Source organism: Huiozyma naganishii, chromosome 2, assembly GCF_000348985.1.
Source record: "Huiozyma naganishii CBS 8797 chromosome 2, complete genome".
Taxonomy (NCBI): domain Eukaryota; kingdom Fungi; phylum Ascomycota; class Saccharomycetes; order Saccharomycetales; family Saccharomycetaceae; genus Huiozyma; species Huiozyma naganishii.
The window spans coordinates 739,498-758,704 of NC_035923.1; the positions used below are offsets into that span (position 1 = coordinate 739,498).

The following is a 19,207-nucleotide window of genomic DNA, read 5'->3' on the forward strand; positions in this document are numbered from 1 at the left end:
TTATCTCGACCTTTGCTGCCTTTCACAGATATATTTTTATACTCTTCAGAATTGTAACCCACATTACGCCTATTTTTTTAGGGATACCGAACTTTCAAATTGAAGGCTCATCGCCGTGCCTTCAAATTTTAAAGTTTTCCTAAAAAGAAACGAAAAGAAAAACCGGAAAATGACGTAGTATCTATCCCAAAGGGGAAACAATAATACTATATTGTGTGCTGTGTGGGTTTTATGCCTTGTAAATTGTCCAACTTTAATCAAAACTACTGTATTTTGTTGCTGTACTTCCAAGAGTTAATAAACACTGCATTAATGTCGCTTAAACACACAAATTTTGTTTGGATCACGTGACCGATACCGGCAAAAATCGAACCCCTTTCAAACTTCCTTTTTGGACATCTTATGGTGCACATGGGACAGCCATTTTTTCATATTCCATCCTGTGTTCGACTCTTTTACCGTCTCTGTTTTGTCTATGTGAGAAAAATTAACCCCTAAATCTTTTGAGAAACTCCTATATATATAAGCGTATCCGCGACATTTAAGCCTCCCAGTTTTCCCCAGCTAGTGCGGCATACTGCAGATACTGCCATCAAAGAATTGAAGTTACGAAACAAATGTCCTCCCGTTACAGAGTTGAATACCACCTGAAGAGTCATCGCAAAGATGAGTTCATTGACTGGATCAAGGGATTGTTGGCGACACCTTTCGTTTTGCATGCAGTATCCCACGATGAGGAGGATACGGAAGATTTGACCACCACACAGAGGGTTAAATCCCAGTACGCTGAAATTCTGAAGGATGTGGAGCAATTGATTCTCAACAAGATCGAATTTGACTCCAGAAACCAATCCAACGATGAGGAGTACTTGAACGAGTCGTCTCTTGGTAGGTCAAGACTGAACTTGCTGGTACCTTCGATTGGTACATTTTTCACTCCGCTACCCCTGGAGAAGGCTTTCCTATGGGAAGATTCTGTGAAGGCGATTTCAGCCAGACGGATGATCGCCCCCAGTTTCAACGACGTTAGAAGACTGTTGAACACAGCGCAGATCTTCCACTTCCAGAAACAAAAGAAACTGGGGCCTACCGGTAAACCACTTAAGATGGTGACCTTTGACGGGGACGTGACTTTATACGAGGATGGTGGATCCCTGGTTGGGGAAAATCCGGTGATTCCATACATTATCAAGTTGCTAGCTTGTGACATCTGCGTCGGCATCGTAACAGCAGCTGGTTACGACGAGGCTGGTACCTACGAGAAGAGACTACACGGCCTTGTGGAGAGTGTCTATGAAAGTAAAGTGCTGACCACAGAACAGAAACACCGTTTGACCATCATGGGTGGTGAGTCCAACTATTTGTTCCGTTACTACGAAACATCTAGTGAGTTATGCCAGGACACTCAATTGTCATCCACCGACGAAGATCAAGAAAATATGGTCTCAGAGGGCGAGGGCAGAAGAGAAGGAAAAGTGTTTGGGTTCAAACCTGTTGACAGAAGCGAGTGGGTTTTGAAGCAAATGATCGAGTGGGACGAAGCTGATATCAAAGCTACACTGGACTTCGCAGAAAAAACGCTAAATACATTGAAGAGACGGTTGATGCTGCCAAAGGAGGCTCCAATTATGAGAAAGAAATGGGCCGTCGGTATTGTGCCTGGGAAAAAAACAGACCCCTCGACCGGAAGAGAGTACAATGTCAGACTCTCGAGAGAGCAGCTAGAAGAAATTGTGCTTACTTTGCAAAGTACTCTTGAGAATTTCCCTCCAGCAAGAAGAATTCAGTTCAGTTGTTTCGATGGTGGTAACGATGTCTGGTGTGACATCGGTGGTAAGAACCTGGGTATTCGTGCTCTGCAAAGGTACTACTGTCCAGGGAGCGCGATCGATCCTGCTCAGACACTCCATGTTGGTGACCAGTTCGCGCCCATGGGCTCGGCAAACGATTTCAAGGCAAGATTGGCAGGATGTACTATGTGGATTGCGTCCCCAGAGGAGACTGTCGATGTGTTGAATAGATTAACGAGGGATTGAGTGTTGTTATTTCAGATAAAAAATATTCATAATTTGAACTAAAAAAAAAATTGGTATCTATAGATTATACAATTATTATAACGTATGCTAGAAATGAACATGATTATTTGGAGTCCTTCTCCTTCTTCATCTTTGACTTCTTTGGAACTCTTGCCCAGTAGTAGAAGACAAGGGCACCGATGTAGTTGAACGCGATAAAGCAAATGAAGATACCGAAGTTTCTCCACCTGAGGCTGTATGAAGAGCTCACCGTTTTCAAGAAATCATTCGTCGACGAAAATTGACAGAATTCACACTTATCAGTTGCATCCTCACTGATTAAGTAACCAGTCTTTGCCAATTCCAAATAAGGAGCAACGTATTCTCCACAGGTCATGCCGTTCGCAGGTGTAAATTGCAATAGCTCCTCCTTGTCACATTTGATTGGGACGTTGGCGACACCGACAGACAGTAAGGCATCAATCAAGTAAGTCAGCGGCGACACTCTGTACATGAAAATCCAGAACCTTGGCATAGCATCAGGAGTGGCCATAACACCACAGAAAGACAAGGCCATGGTGAAACACAAACTGGCCAAATTAGCAGCATTCTCGGCAATCTCGTTGAAGGAAACCGCGATCAAAGCAGTGGAGCCGACATAGACGTAAAAAGCACAGGATAATAACCAGAACAAGGCGCCTCTTTCATGTAGTTGGTTGGCCAATGAGGCGTTACTGTAGAAACCGACAGGGTAGTAGTAGATCAGGAATGCCAAAGTACCAGCCAAAATGTTCCATGGAAGTTCAACAATAATTTGAGCACTCATAAACGAAATCCAGGAAAATGTTCTTGAAGGACGCTCTCTGGCCTCGTAAAGATCTCTCTGTTGCACAAACAGTGGTAGATATTGTTGCAGCAGTGGATTGAAGATAACACAGAACATGAAAATGGACAACATTTGGTTCTGTAAACCTTGTAGCGATGTACCAGCCTTGAAGAAAGTGAAACCAATGAACAACTCGTCGAAGATAGTCAAAAAGAACTTGGACCACAAATACTCAGGGGATCTCCAGTATTGATAGAACAGACGCACACTAACCAGCTTGGTTTGGTAGAAGATACCTGTAGCAAACTCGCTGCCTACTGCCTCGTTATTAGAACTCTTCGAAGGCAGATCTCTCTCCAACCGATCAAGTTCCGCATGTACAGCCTTGTATTCTTCAGAGTTTCTCCATACTTCATAGTAGTCTTGGTTAGCATGCGAACCTGGGGCGGCACCGACAATTTCCAACATCCATTCAGCAGGGTTCGCGTCAGCAGGACACTCATGGGCACCATGGGATTCAAAGTAGTCGATCATAGTTTGACACCCTTCACCTAATTCACCAAAATACACAGTTTTACCACCCTTTTGCATGAATAGCAGACGATCAAACTCCTGCATCAAAATAGCAGAAGGTTGATGGATGGTACACAAAATGGCTTGACCGTGTTTACAAAGCTTCTTCATCAGTTGACAGATAGCCCATGCAGTTTGAGAGTCTAAACCGGAAGTTGGCTCATCAAGGAACACCAGTAGTTTTGGTTTAGCAGCTAGTTCAACACCAATAGTCAATCTCTTTCTCTGTTCAACATTCAAACCTTCACCAGCAACACCGACAATGGCATCTGCGTACTTTTCCATTTCCAGAATTTTGATGATTTCTTCGACGTATGCGTTCTTTTCCTCAACGGAAACCTCCTTGGGTTGACGTAGGTAGGCGGAAAACCTTAGCGACTCTCTCACAGTGGAAGTTTTCAAATGCAAATCCTGTTGTTGACAATAACCGATAGACCTTGGGAAAGATTCATTTCTTGGCAAACCATCAACAAAAATATCACCAGTGATGACACCCATCGTGACTCTTTCAGCCAAACAATCCAGCAAGGTTGTCTTACCAGCACCAGAGGAACCCATCAAAGCAGTTAGCGTACCGGGTTTCACCCAACCATCGACGTTGTTCAGAATTCTTCTGGTCTCATCCTTGATCTGGACATCGTAACACAAGTCTCTCCAGTGGAAAATAGCTTCTGATCTGGACAATCCGACGCCACCTTCGGAATCGTTTTCCGAAGACGACTCAGAATCCCTTAGCATCTTTTGGTCAGTCACACTTGAGTCACTAGCAGCTTCCAAATCGTTAGGGTCGGTCCTTTTCTTCAATTGACCTTCTTTCTTCATCTTCTTGACAATGGCCGATGGGAACACCAAGATCTCACCCTTCTGTTTAGCACCTTCGTTGAACTCACACACGAACATGTATGCCATCAGGAAGAAAATCGCATAAGCCATCCCAATACCGAAACCTCTCCACTTGTGAGAGTGCCAGTAGTCGTAACTGATGTTAATGAAATCGTCACCGAGGATGTAGTCGTTCCCTGGGATTGCACCCCGAGAAGCACATATTCTATCAGTACCAGTTGCATTGACATAGGCAGGTCCAGCAGGAATGTATTGAGAGCAAGGATACCTCACGTCATGGAATTCGTTGATCATTAGCGATTCGAACAAGTAGGATAATGGGTTGATGTACCAAATCCATTTGGACCACCCTAGCATCTTCGTCTTTGGTAGAGCAAACCCACTGAACATGGCCATGCCTAGCAGTAATATAGAGGCGGGGACCATGGCTTCAGATAACGTTTTGGTGATGGACCCGACGAATCGGAACAGATGGGACATAGCAAACACAGCGACGACATTGATCAGGAGGTAGAAGAAGAAAACACCACCATTCCTTCTGAAGTCAACCAGGAAGTAAAAAATGATGTTGAAGCAGACAGCGATAATCATTTTGGTGGGGATCTCGGAAAGAATAGAAGCGACGGCGTCTGCACTAGGGTGGTACAGGGAGTATGTGTTGTGTTTCTCTGTGATGGGTCTAGCCTCGAACAGGGAGAAAATTTCCAGTAGACAGGAGAATGCATTGAATAACAGGGCGAAGAACATGGCGGCACCACGGAAGTAGAAAGAACCTGTACCGCCCTTTTTCATGACTTTGTAGAACATGGAACCCAAAATGAGGGCCATTGAGGAGTTACCGAGGATCATAAACAGCGACACACCTGAGCTATTCCGTATTCTCCAGAAATTCCTCGTGAGTAAGTACTTGACTTGCAAACCGTAGCTTACCGTGTATGGGGAGCCAGGTCTAGCTCTCTTGGATTGCTTGGCGATGTGTGCCTCCTTCATGACTTCACGTGCGCTATCGTCGCTCCCACTCAACTTCTGGTCGATCTCGTCCTCCAACTGTTTGTGTTCAGGGGAGTTTAGCCAGTATTCGTACATGGCCTTTGGAGTCTGTGGGACATCAATACCCTTTTCGATGTATTCTTGGTTGACAATTCTTTCCGCGGGACTTGTCACGGAGGTCAAGAAATCTGCGGTTGTCTGTCTACTTGGGCAGACGTACCCCATTCTTTGGAAAAATTCCTTGGCTTTGTCGCCTCTACCGTAGAAGATTTGGTACCCCTCATCGAGCACACATACTTTGTCGAAAAGTTCGTATGAGTCCTGCGAACATTGGTAGATGGCCACTGTAGCTGCTGCGTTCAAGATGGTAGCCTGGGTCTTCAAAGCACGAATGAACTCCAACGCAGTCGCAGAGTCCAACCCTCTCGTGGCGTTATCCCAACATTGAAATTTCGACCCACAGATGGTAACCTCCGCAATGGAGACTCTCTTCCGCTCACCACCAGAGACACCTCTAACCAGATCGTTACCGACTTTTGTGTTTCTCGTGTGGGACAACCCGTAAGTGGCCATGCTGACATCGGTGACGTGTCTTGCCCAAGAGTCTCTGTCGACACCCTTGACTCTGTTCTGCGGCGTCTTCAGTCTAGCGACCGTGTATAGCGTTTCGAACACGGTTAAATGTGGTAAGTGGATATCAGCTTCCGCGTTGTATACGACTTCACCTTTGTAGTGCTTCTTTATCTCCTTCGGGCTCAGACCATTGTACGAGATGACGGAATCTTTACTTATATTAAACCCGTGTGTATTACAAGAGATCGACTTCAACAGAGTTGTGCAACCGGACCCTGGTCTCCCCAACACGACAAGCAACTCACCTGGGTCCAAGTACCCGCTCATTGGTTTCAAGATCTGGAACAACTCCGATTCTGGTGGGGGTCTCAAAGTTCTGTAAACCTCTTGGGCTGTCTTCAAGGGTAAATTGAGCACCGTGGATTGGTACTCTATATCTGAGGACTGCCCGGATGCGATCAGATTCTTCCAAACACACCCCAACGAGTACGGTTTGTAGTAATCTGGGTCGTTATTGGCCAGTTTTGTCATATTCTTGACCCAAGCGACACTGGAGAAGTTTTCCGAGTTTGGATCTAGCCTCTCATCGTACTCTGGTGTTTCGACATTGGAGAATACCGGGTTCAACCCATCTGCACTGGAGAACAGCGACCTGTTATCCGGGACACTCGCATTACTGTGAGTTTCTTGCAAACTTTGGTTTGTGAGGCTTCTTGCCAAATCTCTGACTTGGTCCTCTACACCGTGTGTAATACCCTCGTATGGGTGTAAGGATGACGTCGATGTATTTTTGGAGTCTGAATCCACCGAGGGTCCATACTCATCGATGACACCTTTCTCTTTGCTTTCAAGGGTCGACATGTTATACAGATATATAACCTTGTTCCCTTTTGCTGTTCTAGTGTTTTTTCAGTGTAATAGTAGACTAAAGTACCGAGAACAAACAGAGAATCCTGTTATATGCTACCCAGATGTAATTCGTATGTTTATATATGAGCAGGAGGAAGAGGAGAAAAAATTTTCTGCCAAGCAGGTCCGGATTGTTGTGGGTACTGCATTATCCATACATACATCAAACAGTATCACGGATCATTCCGCGGCACCGGTATCCAGATGTTCCGGGCCCTCTCTTCCAACTTTGAGTCAGAGAGATGTATGCTATGGGAGGGACAATGCCAGTCAGTAGCTTGTGCTGGCGATAGCGGGACACAATTGGGCACAAACATTTCTTTTTTTCCGAAGTGCAGGGAATGTGGGTGTGTTGTGCGGTGTTTGTTTGGGGGGGGGGAAAGAGGCAAAAAGAGCAGGTGCCGCAGAAGGAGAAGAGGGCGACTCGTTCCGCGGGATGCGAGAGGGATCCCGCGCTGGTGTGGGCCTCCGCGGTTCCGCGGAACGGAGTGCGGGGAGGCGCGCGGTGACTCGTTGCTGTTGTTGTTGTCGAGGCTAAACGACTCTCTCTCTTGGGACCGTGGGGACCACGTAGTAGGAAGCTGGAAAGCCTTCTCGACGGTCTGTTCAGCGGGGGCAAGACAAGATATTGTAGTGTTGGAACCGGAGAACAGGGCGAGCCTCCGCTCACATCGCAGTTGAATTGAGTGTGGGCGCCCCGCTCGCTCGATGCAGGACTGTCCCTTAATTCGTCATTATGAGGCTGTGTGCCCGGTGAAATTCTTCTCTTCCGAGTGCAGACACACGTGAAGTACTTATCTTACATGGAAGTTGTGACTTCGGTTCCGCGGCTTCTCCCTTCCCTTTTGGGTGCAGGATGAGAATCCCGCGGAACTGAAAAAAAAAACAATTTTGTCCCGGTGTTCCCTACGGGGAAACGGAAGATGTGTGTGTATGGGGCGCGTTTTCGTGTGATCCCGCGGGAAGGCATTACTTCTTTGGTATATCTCTGTTTCCGCTAAGCCTCGGAGAAACACAGGCAGTGCAACCGCACATCGATATTTTGATGAATCTGGGTGTTGCGCTTGATAACAAGTTCTTATGCGCGCACGTGAGGGCCATAAGTGTGTACCTGTTTGTCTTAGCCGCCGTAGCCGTATATGCAAAACGATAAGGCTTTATGTACAGGGAAGCGTGGACGGGTCTCTTTTTAACTGAGCTGTGCAATTGGGAAAGAGGACAAGTTTACAGTGCTGTTTGTTGTACGTGATCTACTCGAATTAATTCGGGTATCGCCCCTTTCATGGGAACGGGTGTATACAAACGGTCACGTCATCTTGTATCTTGCTTTAATGACGGTACAACTCAAGTAGCAGAACTTTGTATGAGAGTGACGCGTTATACCGTGCACTTATAAAAAAATCTTGCTCGTTGCATGCTCTTATTTAGACTCTGGAGTTGCAATCACTCTCGTTAACAGCGAAGAATTAATGCACAACCCTTACCCACACCCACAATCGACTATTTGGACACATCAACGTTTTATCCTTGTATAAATTTATGAAATACAAGACATCCCAACACCTGGAATTGAACGACGTCGACTGGACTGATCTAGCAAAGTACCAATGCGTGGACTGCATGCAAGGGAAAAATCGTCAACAACAAAGTCGTGGTTCGTATCGTTCACCGATGAAGCTACACGTTATCGCTGGGTTTATAAACTTAGCAATAAACGTGACACGACCATCCTACACATACTATGATAGGAACAGTTCGCAACCAATTTGAGGTAAATGTATTGGCCTTCCAAGTTAACAGAGGTAGTGAATTTACAAACAACGCTCTCCGTGATTATCTTTCAGAAGAAGGAAATCATACCTACTACACCTCCGTTGCGGATCACCAATCAAATGGAGTGGCCGAACGTTTGAACCTGACACTGTTAAATGATTGTCGAACCCTACTGAAAACAACAAAGCTACCTTATCACCTGTGGTTTCATGCGGTCCAGTTTGCTACACTACAACGTAATTCAGTGTACAACGACTCAATCCGGGCCTCTGCACGTGCCAAGGCTGGTCTCCCCGGAATCGACGTCAAAACCATTCCCACCTTTGGTCAACCCGCTATCGCTCACTTCACAAAGATTCACAATAAACTGCGGTACCGCGGTGAACAGGGCTTTGCTCTGACTCCATCTTCAGCCTCGTATGATTACATTATCTATCTTCAATCTAAAGGCACTGTAATTGACACTACTCATTACGCTGTAATTAGACTGTCTGTCAAAATTGATCCCAATGAAGAATATGACAACAGCATATTCAATTCCATAATCACGAAATTAACAGATGCCTCCGCAAACACTGACTATTACAAATTTGACCATGTTATCGACCGACCAGACGCTGCTACGGAACTAACAGAGGTGCCTAATACTCCTCAACCAAGTTCTGACAATGAACAACCACTTAAGGTGATAGACTTGTCCCCCGCTTCCCCTGATATTGACCCGAACACCGGAAGCTCTTTACCCGTATACGCATTATATAGAAGAGCTACATAAGCTGTTGATGAATTCTTTTCACCTTTTATATGACGATAAGCAATGTAACATTGTATGAAAGCCGGATTTTCAATATCCAACACTTTTTAGTAGTTGTCCTAGTGTGTCTAAGTATGTTTGAAAGTTATCAGTCTAAGTACTTTGCGGCTTATATCACGCATTGAATAATGTGGCCTTCGGCGTTTCTCAATTGTTCTCACATAATCTTTTTATTTACTAATAATAGGGAAATATTCATGTTGAAGCCATTTTAAAATTTAAAAATATTAATGTAGGTCCTATGTATTACAATCTCACGCGCTCAAAGTATAATATCAAAATTTGACTGATACTACAAGGATAATTATGATATTCCCAGATATTGCTTGCTAGCCACCGTGGCACAGAACACTGTGAACCTGCCGGAGGGATTTGTCCAATAACTGCACCCTACAGATATTTTACAACATATATAACCAGGCAATACAGGATTGTCTCAAGCCTTGCAACTTCTCTAAATATCAACTAACAAAGAACGACAAAGCATGACTAACTAATTAATAAAAACTGCGACGCTTATACTCAAATATAGGGCTAAGTGTCACATTAAAATAAAATTACTGAGTAGATACTATCCAATGCGGTACAGGGACATATTTGTTACCTAACTATTTCAATTACTAAACCCTAAGGAAAAGAAGGCTGAAATCTAGCAAGGATTTTGGCGACACCCTATTATTTGATCACCGTGCTTTCTATCTTTGAAGGTAAACAACTGATGCTAAGTTGTAATTGCACCACTTCTCTCATACACATATCAGCTACTTTCTGTTGTAAAACTAAGCGGATTTAAAGGAAAACCAGTATATTTACCGGACTCAGGAAAGGTACATACACGCTTATTCTTTCATAAACCGTCCTTCTCTGTGGTTTCGGATTCTTCGCTCTCTAGATCAAGCATCACATATATAGGCTGCAACGCCTCTAAAAGTCATGACTTAGACAGTCGCCGATATTTAATTAGTATTAAATACGAGCGGTTCCATCGTAAAATCGTACCGGCTTTACTCCCCTCGGAGTACCCGATGGTCAGTTATATCATTAATTTCCCCATACATGTGGAAAAAACGTGCAGTTACAAAAAAAAATACGCATCTCTTGTGAATACTCATCTAATAAGGGAAACAAGTGGGCTGATTAGCTAAGAAAGTAGCACAATAAGAAAGAAATAAGGGAGAAGCAAGAATAATCTTACATATACACGTTATTATTATAACACTCGTAAGAAATTTTTTCAATAATGTTGGGCTTGCTTTGGAAACCACTGCAGTTCATCACTTGCGTTCTCGTTCCCCTGCAGATCACGGTGGAGACGATCTCACTATCGAAGGACTGGCCTTTCCCCATTTTGAAAACTGCATCCTATGCTTTACAACAACAGACTGAAAAGCTGGCACTTCACATGATGTTGCTGAAATATTGGTCCCTTTACGGTATTGTGTACTTGATATTACCCAACTCACCATTCTATTTTGTGCTAGACATCCTGCCCTTCTTACCACTAATTTTGACGGTATGCGGGGTATTGGCCATGAGGGAACTGGTAGAGCAGTTCATTAGGTTCATACAAGAGCAGGATAAGATCATTTCGGTGATGCAAAACCTGAATGACCCAAAGGCATCCACTTTTGAAATGCTTTCGAATCTGTACTACACAACGATAAATTTGAACAATCAGGAGCTAATCACCACGACTTTCTTCTTCGGTGACTTGACAAAGTTGCTTTTGAGTCTGAGCAAGGCAATACCATTCCCATCGACAACATACTTAAACCAGTGGTTTGCCAACATCGAATGGATAAGCAACGCCGTCAAGATGTATTTTAAAGAGCAGCAGAATGCTCAGCAACAATATGACACTGGGAATTCAACGGGGACCAGAGGTTTCTATTCTGCGTTCTGGTCCAAGTCTGGAACGAATAACTGCGCAGGGTCCGGGAGTTCCTTCCGAAGATCATCGTCGGCCAGTAACCCCGCGAAACCAAGACCCACGGGCACTAAATCGACAGAAATTTCAGAGGATTACGATTTGATGGACGATGCACTCGATTGAAACCATTTCTGGGGCCAGGCGTCGCTTTAGCGCAGATATACTATGTAGTTGGTTTGTACACACAGTTCTGGTTGGTCACGTTTTAACTAGCAGTTTATCACTTCACACGTTGAATGAGGTGGCGACGGTGAAAAATAATTTTTCAAGCAAATTTTGAACAAATTTTGAGTGAGTTGAGCGACTGTTTGGTAGCTGTTCAGCAGAACCAATACAAAGTGGGGGTAGCGGAGCGTCGTTCTGTCTTATCGTTGATCGTTCGTTATTAAATCCATCGCTCAAGGTAAACTTATCCTCGTTTGTATTCCACCCAGCGAACAAGTACTATTATAGGGAGACAACGGCTGTTGAAATTATGTCGAACGAAGAATATTACGACGAGGATCCATATGGATTCGAGGATGAGAGCGCGCCCATTACCGCAGAGGATTCATGGACCGTCATTTCCTCCTTTTTCAGGGAAAAGGGGTTGGTGTCGCAACAGTTGGACTCCTTTAATCAGTTTGTCGACTACACTTTGCAGGACATCATTTCAGAAGACTCGAGACTGATTTTGGAGCAGCTGGCACAACACACCACGGAGGCGGATAATATCAGTAGAAAATACGAGATTAGTTTTGGTAAAATCTATGTTACCAAACCCATGGTGAACGAATCGGACGGTGTGACGCATGCGTTGTATCCTCAGGAGTCCCGTTTGCGTAACTTGACTTACTCTTCCGGGCTGTTCGTTGATGTGAAGAAGAGGACATATGAGGCTATCGATGTTCCTGGTAGAGACTTGAAGTATGAATTGATTGCAGAAGAATCAGAGGACGACAGCGAGCGCGGGAAAGTATTCATCGGTCGTCTGCCGATCATGCTGAGGTCGAAGAATTGTTATCTAAGTGATGCCACCGAATCAGACTTGTATAAACTGAAGGAATGTCCTTTTGATATGGGTGGTTACTTTATCATTAACGGTTCTGAGAAGGTGTTGATTGCCCAAGAACGTTCGGCAGGTAACATTGTGCAAGTGTTCAAAAAGGCAGCTCCATCTCCAATTTCGCACGTGGCGGAGATTAGATCCGCGCTGGAGAAGGGTTCCAGGTTTATCAGTACACTGCAGGTCAAGCTTTACGGTCGTGAAGGTAGTTCTTCTCGTACCATCAAGGCAACCCTACCTTACATCAAGCAAGATATTCCCATCGTTATTATATTTAGAGCGCTCGGTGTCATTCCAGATGGTGAGATTCTTGAGCACATCTGTTACGACGTCAACGATTGGCAAATGCTGGAAATGTTGAAGCCTTGTGTGGAGGATGGTTTTGTTATTCAAGATCGTGAGACAGCATTAGATTTCATTGGTCGTCGTGGTACAGCACTGGGTATTAAGAAGGAGAAGAGAATTCAATATGCTAAGGATATCCTACAGAAAGAATTCCTACCTCACATCACGCAATTGGAAGGTTTCGAAAGTAGGAAAGCGTTTTTCTTAGGGTATATGATCAACAGGTTGCTGTTGTGTGCCCTTGATCGTAAAGACCAAGATGATCGTGATCATTTCGGTAAAAAGAGACTAGATTTGGCTGGTCCTTTACTGGGACAGCTGTTCAAAACGCTATTCAGAAAATTAACGAAGGATATCTTCAGATACATGCAGAGAACTGTCGAAGAGGCTCATGACTTCAATATGAAACTGGCAATCAATGCTAAAACTATCACCTCAGGGCTGAAATACGCATTAGCGACTGGTAACTGGGGTGAACAGAAAAAGGCTATGTCTTCGAGGGCCGGTGTTTCTCAAGTTTTGAATCGTTACACCTACTCCTCGACATTGTCACATTTGAGAAGAACAAACACACCCATTGGTCGTGATGGTAAGCTGGCTAAACCTCGTCAGTTACACAACACCCATTGGGGGCTGGTCTGTCCGGCTGAAACTCCTGAAGGGCAAGCTTGTGGTTTGGTCAAGAACCTATCCTTGATGTCGTCGATATCGGTTGGTACGGATCCAATGCCGATCATCACATTTTTGAGTGAATGGGGTTTGGAACCTTTGGAAGACTATGTTCCACACCAATCTCCGGATGCTACTAGAGTATTTGTCAACGGTGTCTGGCACGGTGTCCACAGAAACCCAGCTAGGTTAATGGAAACGTTGAGAACTCTTAGAAGAAAGGGTGATATCAACCCTGAAGTTTCTATGATCAGAGATATTCGTGAAAAGGAGTTGAAGATATTCACCGATGCTGGTAGAGTTTACAGACCACTTTTCATTGTCGAAGATGATGAAGCTTTAGGTCACAAGGAACTGAAGGTTAGAAAGGGCCATATTGCAAAGCTGATGGCTACGGAGTACCAGGATATTGAAGGTGGGCTAGACGAAGCGGACGAATACACTTGGACGTCATTACTAAACGAAGGTTTAGTCGAGTACATAGATGCCGAAGAAGAAGAGACTATTTTGATTGCGATGCAACCAGAAGATCTCGAACCGGTTATTGAAGAGGAAAACCCTATCGACGATATGGATCCAGCAAAACGTATAAAGGCGTCTCAAAATGCAACAACCTTTACCCATTGTGAAATTCATCCATCGATGATTCTAGGTGTTGCTGCGTCTATCATTCCCTTCCCTGATCATAACCAATCTCCTCGTAACACTTACCAATCCGCCATGGGTAAACAAGCAATGGGTGTATTCCTGACCAATTACAACGTCCGTATGGACACGATGGCCAACATCTTGTACTACCCCCAGAAGCCACTGGGTACCACACGTGCTATGGAATACTTGAAGTTCAGAGAGCTTCCTGCTGGTCAAAATGCCATTGTGGCGATTGCCTGTTACTCCGGTTACAATCAAGAAGATTCCATGATCATGAACCAGTCCTCCATTGACAGAGGTCTCTTCAGATCTTTATTCTTCAGATCCTACATGGATCAAGAGAAGAAATATGGTATGTCTATAACAGAAACGTTCGAGAAGCCTCAACGTACAAATACCCTGAGGATGAAACACGGTACCTACGACAAACTGGATGATGATGGTTTGATTGCGCCCGGTGTTAGAGTTTCTGGTGAAGATATCATTATTGGGAAAACCACCCCAATTTCCCCAGATGAGGAGGAGTTGGGGCAGAGGACAGCATACCACTCGAAACGTGACGCATCCACCCCATTGCGGAGTACGGAGAATGGTATTATTGATCAAGTTTTGGTTACTACTAATCAAGATGGTCTGAAATTTGTGAAAGTCCGTGTTAGAACCACCAAGGTTCCACAAATCGGTGACAAATTTGCCTCGCGTCACGGTCAAAAGGGTACAATCGGTATCACATACAGTAGGGAGGACATGCCCTTCACCGCGGAAGGTATCGTTCCAGATTTAATTATCAATCCTCACGCCATTCCATCGCGTATGACAGTTGCCCATTTAATCGAATGTTTGTTGAGTAAAGTTGCAGCCTTGTCAGGTAACGAGGGTGATGCTTCTCCATTCACAGATATTACCGTAGAGGGTATATCTAAGCTGTTACGTGAACACGGGTACCATTCGCGTGGGTTCGAAGTTATGTACAACGGTCACACCGGTAAAAAACTGATGGCACAAATTTTCTTTGGTCCAACCTACTACCAGCGTTTGAGACATATGGTCGATGATAAGATTCACGCGAGAGCGCGTGGTCCAATGCAAGTACTAACGAGGCAACCTGTGGAAGGTAGGTCTAGAGATGGTGGTCTGAGATTTGGTGAAATGGAACGTGATTGTATGATTGCACATGGTGCTGCCGCATTTTTGAAGGAAAGATTAATGGAGGCCTCGGACTCGTTCAGAGTGCATATCTGTGGGAACTGTGGTTTGATGTCAGTTATTGCCAAGCTGAGCCATAACCAATTCGAATGTAAAGGCTGTAACAACAAAATTGACATATACCAGATTCGTATCCCATACGCTGCGAAACTGCTATTCCAAGAATTAATGGCAATGAACATCACTCCACGTTTATACACTGACCGTTCGAGAGATTTCTAAACGATCTAAAAAAATATTCCATTAAGAAGGAGGTTTCATGTTCCTTTCCTCTCCGCTCTCATTGTTATGTAGTAAAATGAGACTTTGCAGAAACTCACCTCTCTCCTACAACACAAATCACAATAATCTATCACGAACGAAACCAAAATATATACCTAAAATGATTCCATAGGTGAATAGCACTATATATAAACCTCAAAGAGGAAAGTTACTGTACTATAAAAGCAAAATGGCAACAGAAGAACGATAACGCACAACTTGCGCATACCACTGTCCCTTTAAACATTCTGTTACCTGGAAACTGAGAGTAACAGAGGGTTCTACCCCCTACTATACACACATATATACATGACTTGATAATTTAAGAATTTATATAGGGAAACGCTGCAGAGCCTGGCACAAGTTACAGAAATGTCATTCAAGGACTAGTGTCAGCCACCCTTTTTTTAGGCGTGCGTTGTTCAGAGGCGAATGCGAGAATGTTGTGTAAATACGGACTATCTGGACCGTCAGACACTTTCAGCCTGTCCAGTCTAATCTTCCTCAATCTGTTCTTGGGAAGCATCCCGCTAACAGCCTTCCTCAACAGTTCACCGTAACCCTTTTCGGCGGCGAGTCTTTCCATCGGTTTCAGTTTCAGACTACCGGGCCGTGAGGAATGGGTCCAGTACGTTCTTTGTTCCATCTTTTTACCCGTGGTTTTGATGTCTTGACAGTTCGTCACGACTACGTAATCTCCACAATCTTGTGTTGGATGGTACACCGGCTTATGCTTCCCGATGAGGGTTGTGGCGATGGCTGACGCCAACCTACCCAGTGTCCGTTCATCCTTCGTTATGTCCACATGGTGCCAAATACGGGCGAATGCGAGCCCGGTGTGTCCAATTTTTTGAGACATGGTGTAATTAGGTATAAACTGTGGGACACTGTGACTACTCCCTCTCTCAGTTTCCTCGTTATCAAGCCTTCCAAACGATGTAGAGTCGACACACAGATTCACTCTTTAACCGTTTTGATGTAAAGACCGTTTTCTTTCAGTTCGACAAAAAAAAACACTTTTGAAGATTCGCTCTTCGACCGGCTGCGAATGACTGATTGATATTGCGTCTACAAAGTGCCACATATCTAGAGTAGTATTATACAAGGTGCCGACTATGCCATCTCTACATCGCTGTAACCTTCGCTGTCCTCAGCAACCTCCTGGTCCCCGTTCTCGCGTTTCTGCGCGCTCGGGTCGTCGCCCTCTTCGTCCTCGTCCTCTTCTTCTTCAGACTCGGAGTCGTCACCTTCCCCGTCTTCTATCAGGTCTGCATCGTCCAATTCCTCATTGTACTCCACCGTTTCCTCGTCTTCTTCTTGATATGTAGCAGAAGCGTCTTCGTCGTCGGCTTCGAAATTTTCCAGCTTCATACTATTCAGCGTTAGGTCCAACCGCGTCTCCAAGACCAGTAACCTGTTAAGCAAATTGGCACGATTTTTCATGGTCGAGTGCAGCGAGGCCAAAGTCTTGAGCAAGTTTGGGATCGAGACCATGTACCCACCGTGGACAATCAAACACCATTTTACCCACACGTTCAGGGCACCTTGACGTTGTGTCTGTCTCGCGATTCTTTCCGCCAATCTTTCGAGCAAGATCACGGACAGAGTGGGCCTCAATCTCATGATAGTATCCCTGATAACCCGCTCGTCTCTGTTATTCAATACTGTTTCCAGTAACGAATGGTCATTGGACTGCAAGGCTTGCGATAGTATAACGGTGACGGTACCGATGGCTGGACTTTTCCTCTTCGTTGTATTTATTGTGGGCAGTCTGTCAGATAAAGATTCAAAGACAGCATCCTCATTTGCTCTCTCACCAGCCTTCTCCTCCAACTCCAAATCTCTAATGATATCCTCTATGTGCTTGAAATTATCCCCTGAAGTGACACGGGCATTTCCCTCTTTGTAGTTGGCTACAGATGCCAAATCTTGGCCATGCAATGAACGGTCCTTGGGGCGATGCGTTATCCCCTGGTTAAGGGTAAGTTTAACGGTAAATTCCACAGGCAGATCTCTCCATTGCAGCTGATTGAAGAATGGGATTGTTGCATTTTGCAAGTACGACAGTGTTAGGATGTCCTTGTGGACAAATGCGTTCAATAGGGGTATTTGCGAGTCATTGGAATCACCTATAGCCTTGAGAGTTTTAGTCGCTTGCTTCGATTTCATGGTTCTTCTCTTGTTTGTGTTGGTGATGAGTGGGTCCACAAATATTTCCACCGTCCCATCCTCCGTGGTGATAACGATGCAGTCTTGATCGTAGTGAGACAGCTTGACCACGTTGGACTGGGCCACTAGAACAGTCTTTGTGGCGGAGGAGTTCAAATCGTAAACGTTTAAGAATCTGTCGCTGTCCGCACCAGAGATGAAATAGTCGCTTGTCAACTTCTCCAAGACGGTGACTGGAGATACATGACCTGGGAAAGTGAGCAAGTTCTGCCTTGTAGATATGTCAACCAGGAAAATTTGGTGTGAAGCCAGCAACAACTGCGTCGATGAAAGGACCAAGATTTTTTGTAGATTACTGCAGGATTCAATTTGGAAATGTTGCTTCAACTCAAAACTGGTAAGGTCGAACTCGTAAACAAAATCCTGAGAGTCAATACACCACAAAGACGACCCATGCACACTCATGTCTCTCACCTCTGAAGAGTTGCCTGTGGACAACTTATATAAAACCTCATTCGCCAGCGGCGAATACAACCAGACCTCACCGTTGTTCAAAGCCAATAGCACGCACACCGTCTCGTTGGCCGAAAGATACGTCCATTCCAGCGCCAGACACCTCAAATTAGAATCGTTCAACGACAGAAAGTTTTCGTTCAGGACAGAATCCGTGGCCAGTTTCTGAGTTGGTTCGACAGACACCCTCTGCTTATCGAGCGCGGTGCTCACGTAGCACAAAAAACGGCCCTTCGGGTCGTAGCTGGATAAAACCACGGGGGATTGAGCAGCAGACATGACCGATATTGACAGGTCTCGTAAAGCAGTTCGCCGTATCAATTGCAGTACTACTAGCTCGCACCAGATGTCAAAGTTCTGCTACAAGCCTCTTGATCAGTTCTTTTCTTCTTCAGAAAATTTGGGCATCGCAAAATTTTTCACTTTTTTCCACTGCGAAAAGAAGAGGTACTTTACGGATCTTACAGGCAGAGTAAGTGGGGCTCTCTCATCGCAGTAGTATTTACATATACACACATACACATACATCCATACATGTACCCGTGTTGGTTATGGATGGAGGGTTCTCGATCAGTTTGAAAAAGACGAACAAGAAGCAGAAAAAGCGGACAAGCAATGTCTTTGGGGATGAGTTGAACAACGACGTTAATAATACTCGGGGTGCTGAATTCACTTCAAAGAAGCAGAAGATTCGCATTACGCACATTAACTCTTTAGAGGAGGAGAAGGAGCAAGAAAGCAAAGAGAATGACCTGGTCATAAAACTATCCGGTGACAGCGGTGAGCCCGTGGAGGCATTGACGACACAAGAGGAGTACAAGGAGGTGCCCGTTAGTTTGTTTGGGGAGGCTGTTTTGCGCGGGATGGGCTGGGACGGTAAGAAGAATGATGCCGATGGTCATGGACATTCCAATAAAAATACCCCCCCTGAGAAATCGCAATATACCAAGTTTGTGCATCCGGAGAGTCTCGGCATTGGTGCAAAGAGTTCTCAGATGGTGCCAGACACAGCCAGTTTCATGCCAATTATACCAGTGGATAAGGATATGGTCTCAAAACCGGAGACTGGGGTTGCTAAAAAAGAATAAATAATTTCATTAGG

General features: G+C 44.8%; 9 protein-coding genes across 9 annotated transcripts; 6 read left to right on the plus strand and 3 right to left on the minus strand.

Moving 5' to 3' along the window:
- Positions 1-617: 617 nt before the first annotated feature.
- Positions 618-2,036, plus strand: ISN1 (IMP 5'-nucleotidase; the record flags this gene model as incomplete). The annotated part of the gene is made up of 1 exon (XM_022606371.1): positions 618-2,036. One exon carries the CDS (start codon positions 618-620, stop codon positions 2,034-2,036), a length of 1,419 nt encoding a protein of 472 aa, XP_022463073.1.
- Positions 2,037-2,139: 103 nt separating this feature from the next.
- Positions 2,140-6,681, minus strand: PDR5 (ATP-binding cassette multidrug transporter PDR5; the record flags this gene model as incomplete). Its single annotated transcript, XM_022606372.1, has 1 exon — positions 2,140-6,681. The coding sequence occupies one exon, from the start codon at positions 6,679-6,681 to the stop codon at positions 2,140-2,142; it is 4,542 nt and encodes a 1,513-aa protein (XP_022463074.1).
- A 252-nt stretch (positions 6,682-6,933) lies between these two features.
- Positions 6,934-7,410, plus strand: KNAG0B03880 (uncharacterized protein; the record flags this gene model as incomplete). Its single annotated transcript, XM_022606373.1, has 1 exon — positions 6,934-7,410. One exon carries the CDS (start codon positions 6,934-6,936, stop codon positions 7,408-7,410), a length of 477 nt encoding a protein of 158 aa, XP_022463075.1.
- Positions 7,411-8,470: 1,060 nt separating this feature from the next.
- KNAG0B03890 (uncharacterized protein) lies at positions 8,471-9,277 on the plus strand (the record flags this gene model as incomplete). The annotated part of the gene is made up of 1 exon (XM_022606374.1): positions 8,471-9,277. The coding sequence occupies one exon, from the start codon at positions 8,471-8,473 to the stop codon at positions 9,275-9,277; it is 807 nt and encodes a 268-aa protein (XP_022463076.1).
- A 1,279-nt stretch (positions 9,278-10,556) lies between these two features.
- ATG40 (Atg40p) lies at positions 10,557-11,369 on the plus strand (the record flags this gene model as incomplete). The annotated part of the gene is made up of 1 exon (XM_022606376.1): positions 10,557-11,369. One exon carries the CDS (start codon positions 10,557-10,559, stop codon positions 11,367-11,369), a length of 813 nt encoding a protein of 270 aa, XP_022463077.1.
- A 352-nt stretch (positions 11,370-11,721) lies between these two features.
- On the plus strand, positions 11,722-15,384 carry RPB2 (DNA-directed RNA polymerase II subunit RPB2; the record flags this gene model as incomplete). The annotated part of the gene is made up of 1 exon (XM_022606377.1): positions 11,722-15,384. One exon carries the CDS (start codon positions 11,722-11,724, stop codon positions 15,382-15,384), a length of 3,663 nt encoding a protein of 1,220 aa, XP_022463078.1.
- A 418-nt stretch (positions 15,385-15,802) lies between these two features.
- Positions 15,803-16,282, minus strand: MRPL23 (mitochondrial 54S ribosomal protein uL13m; the record flags this gene model as incomplete). The annotated part of the gene is made up of 1 exon (XM_022606378.1): positions 15,803-16,282. The coding sequence occupies one exon, from the start codon at positions 16,280-16,282 to the stop codon at positions 15,803-15,805; it is 480 nt and encodes a 159-aa protein (XP_022463079.1).
- Positions 16,283-16,536: 254 nt separating this feature from the next.
- UTP5 (Utp5p) lies at positions 16,537-18,384 on the minus strand (the record flags this gene model as incomplete). The annotated part of the gene is made up of 1 exon (XM_022606379.1): positions 16,537-18,384. One exon carries the CDS (start codon positions 18,382-18,384, stop codon positions 16,537-16,539), a length of 1,848 nt encoding a protein of 615 aa, XP_022463080.1.
- A 272-nt stretch (positions 18,385-18,656) lies between these two features.
- Positions 18,657-19,193, plus strand: SPP2 (spliceosome ATPase-activating subunit SPP2; the record flags this gene model as incomplete). The annotated part of the gene is made up of 1 exon (XM_022606380.1): positions 18,657-19,193. The coding sequence occupies one exon, from the start codon at positions 18,657-18,659 to the stop codon at positions 19,191-19,193; it is 537 nt and encodes a 178-aa protein (XP_022463081.1).
- Positions 19,194-19,207: the final 14 nt, after the last annotated feature.